Source organism: Mobula hypostoma, chromosome 28, assembly GCF_963921235.1.
Source record: "Mobula hypostoma chromosome 28, sMobHyp1.1, whole genome shotgun sequence".
Classification (NCBI taxonomy): Eukaryota; Metazoa; Chordata; class Chondrichthyes; order Myliobatiformes; family Myliobatidae; genus Mobula; species Mobula hypostoma.
Window position 1 is genome coordinate 32,129,203 of NC_086124.1, and position 6,000 is coordinate 32,135,202.

Consider the following 6,000-nt stretch of genomic DNA (forward strand, 5'->3'; position numbering starts at 1 on the left):
TTCCGGGGGAGGGACGTTGATAAGGGGTATTTGTTCTGGGGGAGGGACGTTGATAGGGGGTATTTGTTCCGGGGGAGGGACGTTGATAGGGGGTATTTGTTCCGGGGAAGGGACGTTGATAGGGGGTATTTTTTCCGGGGGAGGGACGTTGATAGGGGGTATTTGTTCCGGGGGAGGGACGTTGATAAGGGGTATTTGTTCCGGGGGAGGGACGTTGATAAGGGATGTTTGTTCCGGGGGAGGGACGTTGATAAGGGATGTTTGTTCCGGGGGAGGGACGTTGATAGGGGGTATTTGTTCCGGGGGAGGGACGTTGATAGGGGGTATTTGTTCCGGGGGAGGGACGTTGATAGGGGGTATTTGTTCCGGGGGAGGGACGTTGATAGGGGATGTTTGTTCCGGGGGAGGACGTTGATAAGGGATGTTTGTTCCGGAGGAGGGACGTTGATAGGGGATGTTTGTTCCGGGGGAGGGACGTTGATAAGGGATGTTTGTTCCGGGGGAGGGACGTTGATAAGGGGTATTTGTTCCGGGGGAGGGACGTTGATAGGGGGTATTTGTTCCGGGGGAGGGATTGTCACACTGGGGGAGGGGGAGAAGAGGGAACTCCATACCACAATCACTTTCCCAGTCGCACCGACCTGTCCTCCCCACAGGACTCTCGCCGAGCACAGACGAGACTGCCACACCCTCGGCCCTGGGGTGGTGCTGGGTGGTGGTCGCCCAGCCCGCAGTGGGCTCGCGGATACACTCACCTGTTACTGAGGACACACCAGCCACAGTGGGGGTCCCCCGAGCTGAGACACTTGGAGCAGGTCTCGTGTTGCTGACAGCTCTCCACTGGCAGCCGGGATACCTGTAACACCAGGAATTGGCCATTCAGCCCATCGAGTCTGCTCTGCCATTCCACCAGGGCTGATTCATTGTCCCTTTCAACCCCGTTCTCCTGCCTTCACCCCATAACCTTCGACTAATCAAGCCCCAGTGACTTGCCCTCCACAGCTGCCTGTGACAATGGATTCCACAGATTTGCCACTCTTGGGCTAAAGAAATTCCTCCTCATCTCCGTTCTAAATGGACGTCTTTTATTCTGACAGTGTACCGTCTGGTCCTAGACTCCCACACCAAAGGGAACATCCTCTCCACATCCACTCTACCTACACCTTTCAGCATTCGATAGGTTTCATTGCGATCCCCTCCTCATTCTTCCAAACTCCAGCAACAACAGGCCCCAAAACCATCAAACACTCCCCATACATTAACCCTCTCGTTCCTGGAATCTTTCATTCGCCAACCTCCACAGAACCATTTCCAGTGTCAGCACATCCTTTCTAGGGGCCCATGTGAGGCCTCACCAGTGCTTTATAAAGTCTCAGCATCACATCCTTACTTTTATCGTCTAGTCCTCTGAAAATGAATGCTAACATTTCATTTGCCTTCCTCACCACTGACTCAACCTGCAAGTTAGCCTGCACAAGGACTCCCAAGTCCCCTTACAACTTGGACATTTGAATTTTCTCCCATTTTGAGAGAGTCTCTGCCTTTATTCCTTCTACCAAAGTGCATGACCATACACTTCCCGACACTGTGTTCCATCCGCCTCTTCTTTGCCCATTCTTCTACCCTATTTAAGTCTTTCTACAGTGTCCCCTGTTTCTCAACACGACCTGCCTCTCCACCCAGCTTCATATCGTCTGCAAACTTGGCCATCAATTCTTTCATTCAGATCATTGACCTATAACGTGCAAAGAATTGTCGCCAATATCATCATTCAGAATGCCTCACTACTCTCCCCCCTCCACTCACTTCTTCTCCCTCCTCCCCCTTCTCCACCCCCCACCCACTCACCACTTTCCCCTCAATCCATACAACTCTCTCCCCGCCGTTCCCAATTTCTCTCCTCCCTCTTCTACAACCTCGATTGCCTCCACTCGCACTGCCTCCTCCGTCTGCCTCCATTATCCTTTCCCAGCTCACCTCCCTCCACCCATCATTGTATCTTTGGGGGAGGAGACAGAGTGAGGGAATGTGGGAGAGATGAGGGGGTTGAGGGTATCGGGGAGAGAGACGAAGAAATGGGGGACGGAGATGAGGGGACGGGGGATGCAGACGAGGGGATGGGAGGTACAGAGACGAGGGTATGGGGGGTACAGAGAGGAGAGTACGGGGGTACAGAGACAAGGGGACGGGTCAGTGGGTGGAGACGAGGGTACGGGGTACAGAGACGAGGGGATGGGGGGACAGAGACGAGGGGACGGGTCAGTGGGTGGAGATGAGGGGACGGGGTACAGAGAAGAGGGGACTGGGGGACAGAGACGAGGGTACAGGGTACAGAGACAAGGGTACGGGGGTATAGAGACGAGGGGACAGTGTCAGAGACGAGGGGATGGGTCAGTGGGTGGAGACGAGGGGACGGGGGACAGAGACGATGGGACAGAGGGTGGAGACGAGGGGACAGGGGTGGAGACGAGGGGACAGTGGGGACAGAGACAAGGGGACGGGAGGTACAGAGACGGTACGTGGGGTACAGAGACGAGGGTACGGGGGTACAGAGACAAGGGGACAGTGTCAGAGACAAGGGGATGGGTCAGAGGGTGGAGACGAGGGGACAGTGGGGACGGAGATGAGGGGACGGGGGACGGAGAGGATGGGTCAGAGGGTGGAGACGAGGGGACAGGGGACGGAGACGATGGGTCAGAGGGTGGAGATGAGCGGACAGGGGGTGGAGACGAGGGGACAGTGGGGACGGAGACGAGGGGACGGGGGGCGGAGATGATGGGTCAGAGGGTGGTGACGAGGGGACGGGGGGTAGAGACGAGGGGACAGTGGGGACGGAGACAAGGGGACGGGGGACGGAGACGATGGGTCAGAGGGTGGAAACAAGGGGACAGGGGGGTGGAGATGAGGGGACAGTGGGGACGGAGACGAGGGGACGGGGGAACGGAGAGGATGGGTCAGAGGGTGGAGACGAGGGGACGGGGGGGCGGAGACGATGGATTCAGAGGGTGGAGAGGAGGGGACGGAGATGATCGGTCAGAGGATGGAGACGAGGGGACGGGGGGGCGGAGATGATGGGTCAGAGGGTGGAGATGAGGGGACGGGGGTGGAGATGAGGGGACAGTGGGGACGGAGACGAGGGGACGGGGGAACGGAGAGGATGGGTCAGAGGGTGGAGAGGAGGGGACGGAGATGATCGGTCAGAGGGTGGAGACGAGGGGACGGGGGACGGAGATGATGGGTCAGAGGGTGGAGAGGAGGGGACGGGGGTGGAGACGAGGGGACGGGGGGTGGAGACGAGGGGACGGGGGACGGAGATGATGGGTCAGAGGGTGGAGAGGAGGGGACGGGGGTGTGGAGACGAGGGGACGGGGGGGCGGAGATGATGGGTCAGAGGGTGGAGAGGAGGGGACGGGGGGTGGAGACGAGGGGACGGGGAGAGAGACGAGCGGACGGTGTCAGATGGGGACACAGATGTGAAGTGCATTGACACCAGCACCAATCCCCGTGGTCACCTTGTGCTCGGTCAGCAGGTAGATGTACTTGAAATCGGGGCTGAAGACAATGTCGCGCAGGATGGGGGAGCCCTCCATCACGGGCACCACCTCGTACCGGAGGGCGTTGTGAGGGGGCCGCGGAACGCCATCCACACGCAGCTGAGGGAGACAAACCACATTAACACGTCCCGCATTGGGGAACGCCTGTCCCGCAGTGCAAAACACAACTGGCGCGCTATTGCAGAGGAAACGCGAGCATCTGTGTTGGAGAACACGGGGCGCAACCCATACTCCCAATCTCTCCCACCACCAACAGGAGACCCCAGTTTCCCCAGCCCCTCACTCCGTCATCTCTCCCCTTGCAAAGGGCTGTCCCAATCCCGCCTCCCTCACGCGCACACACCGTGGGATTCTCAGCGTAGAAGGCTATCGTAGATTGACAGGACACAGAGATGGGCTGAGAAGTGACAGACAGAAAAGTGTGAAGTAGGGTTACTTCAGAAGGCAGGAACGTTGAAGAACTGAGGGATCTTGGGATCCACGTCTATCCATCACTCAAAGTTGCTGTCAAGTTGATAGAGTGGTTAAGAAGGCAAGTGGGGTGTCGGGCTTCATTAGTCAGAGGACTGAGTTCGAGAGCCAAGAGGTAACATTGCAGCTCTATAAAACCCTGGTTGGATCACACTTGGAGTATTGTGTTTGTTCTGGTCACCTCACTAGAGGAAGGATGTGGAAGCTTTAGAGAGGGTGCAGAGCAGATTTACCAGGATGCTGCCTGGATTAGAGAGCGTGTCTTATCAGGAAAGGCTGAGCTTTTCTCTGGAGTGAAGGGGAGTGAGGAGGGGTGACTTGATAGAGACGTACAAGTTTAAAGATTTTAAAAGATTTGCTTTATTGGTCACATGTGCACCAGAGAGAGGAGTCAGAGAGATGGGGAGGGGTGTAGGAGAGGGAGGGGGTAACAGACGGAGGGGTGTAGGGGAGGGAGAGGTTCACAGAGACAGGGAGGGGTGTAGAGGAGGGAGGGGGTAACAGACAGGGAGGGGTGTAGGGGAGGGAGGGGGATCAGAGATGGGGAGGGGGGGTCAGAGACAGGGAGAGTGTAGGGGAGGGAAGGGGTAACAGACAGGGAGGGGTTTAGGAGAGGGGGTAATAGACAGGGAAGGGTGTAGGGGAGGGAAGGAGTCACTGAGACAGGGGGTGTAGGGGAGGGAGGGGGTAACAGACAGGGAGGGGTGTAGGGGAGGGAGGGGGATCAGAGATGGGGAGGGGGGTCAGAGACAGGGAGAGTGTAGGGGAGGGAAGGGGTAACAGACAGGGAGGGGTTTAGGAGAGGGGGTAATAGACAGGGAAGGGTGTAGGGGAGGGAAGGAGTCACTGAGACAGGGGGTGTAGAGGAGGGAGGGGGTAACAGACAGGGAGGGGTGTAGGGGAGGGAGGGGGATCAGAGATGGGGAGGGGGGTCAGAGACAGGGAGAGTGTAGGGGAGGGAAGGGGTAACAGACACGGAGGGGTTTAGGAGAGGGGGTAATAGACAGGGAAGGGTGTAGGGGAGGGAAGGAGTCACTGAGACAGGGGGTGTAGGGGAGGGAGGGGGTAACAGACAGGGAGGGGTGTAGGGGAAGGAGAGGTCACAGAGGCGGGAGGGGGGGGAGGGAACCAGAATGAGGCTGAAACCAAACAAAATAATGAAAAGAGGGGAGAGATTATTTATTTAGTGAGATACAGCACAGAATCGTCCTTCCTGGCCATTGGAGCCAAGCTGCCCAGCAATCCACCGATTTAATCCTAGTCCAATCACAGGACAATTTACAATGACCAATTAACCTACCAACCAGTCCGTCTTTGGACTGTGGGAGGAAACTGGAGCACGTGGAGGAAACCCACGCGGTCACGGGGAGAACGTACAAACTCCTTACAGACAGCAGTGGGAATTAAACCCAGGTCACCTGTACCGTAAAACGTTACTCCAACCACTACGCTACCACCTCACGAAAATTAGAGAAATCGGTGTTCATGCCTTCGGCTTGGATGCTGCACAGACGGTCTATGGTGTTATTCCATCTGCGTATAGACACAGGAACAGAATTGGGCCATTTGGCCCGTCAAGCCTGGCTAAAAGATGAAATTATGACACATCTGGGTAGCAGTAACAGGATCGGTCCGAGTCAGCATGGATTTACAAAGGGGAAATCGTGCTTGACTAATCTTCTGGAATTTTTTGAGGATGTAACTATGAAAATGGACAAGGGAGAGCCAGTGGATGTAGTGTACCTGGACTTTCAGAAAGCCTTTGATAAAGTCCCACATAGGAGATTAGTGGGCAAAATTAGGGCACATGGTATTGGGGGCAGAGTACTGACATGGATTGAAAATTGGCTGGCTGACAGAAAACAAAGAGTAGCGATTAACGGGTCCCTTTCGGAATGGCAGGCGGTGACCAGTGGGGTAACGCAGGGTTCAGTGCTGGGACCGCAGCTGTTTACAATATATATTAATGATTTAG

General features: G+C 56.3%; 1 protein-coding gene across 1 annotated transcript in view; it reads right to left on the reverse strand.

Annotated features, from left to right (window-relative positions):
* Positions 1 to 6,000, reverse strand: part of plxna3 (plexin A3) — a 196,060-nt gene that overhangs the window by 155,744 nt on the left and 34,316 nt on the right. The window contains exons 4-5 of the mRNA XM_063035027.1: positions 3,513 to 3,653; positions 756 to 856 (exon numbers count right to left, since the gene is read on the reverse strand). Coding sequence (XP_062891097.1) covers positions 756 to 856; positions 3,513 to 3,653 — 242 coding nt within the window. The remainder of the gene's footprint in view (positions 1 to 755; positions 857 to 3,512; positions 3,654 to 6,000) is intronic.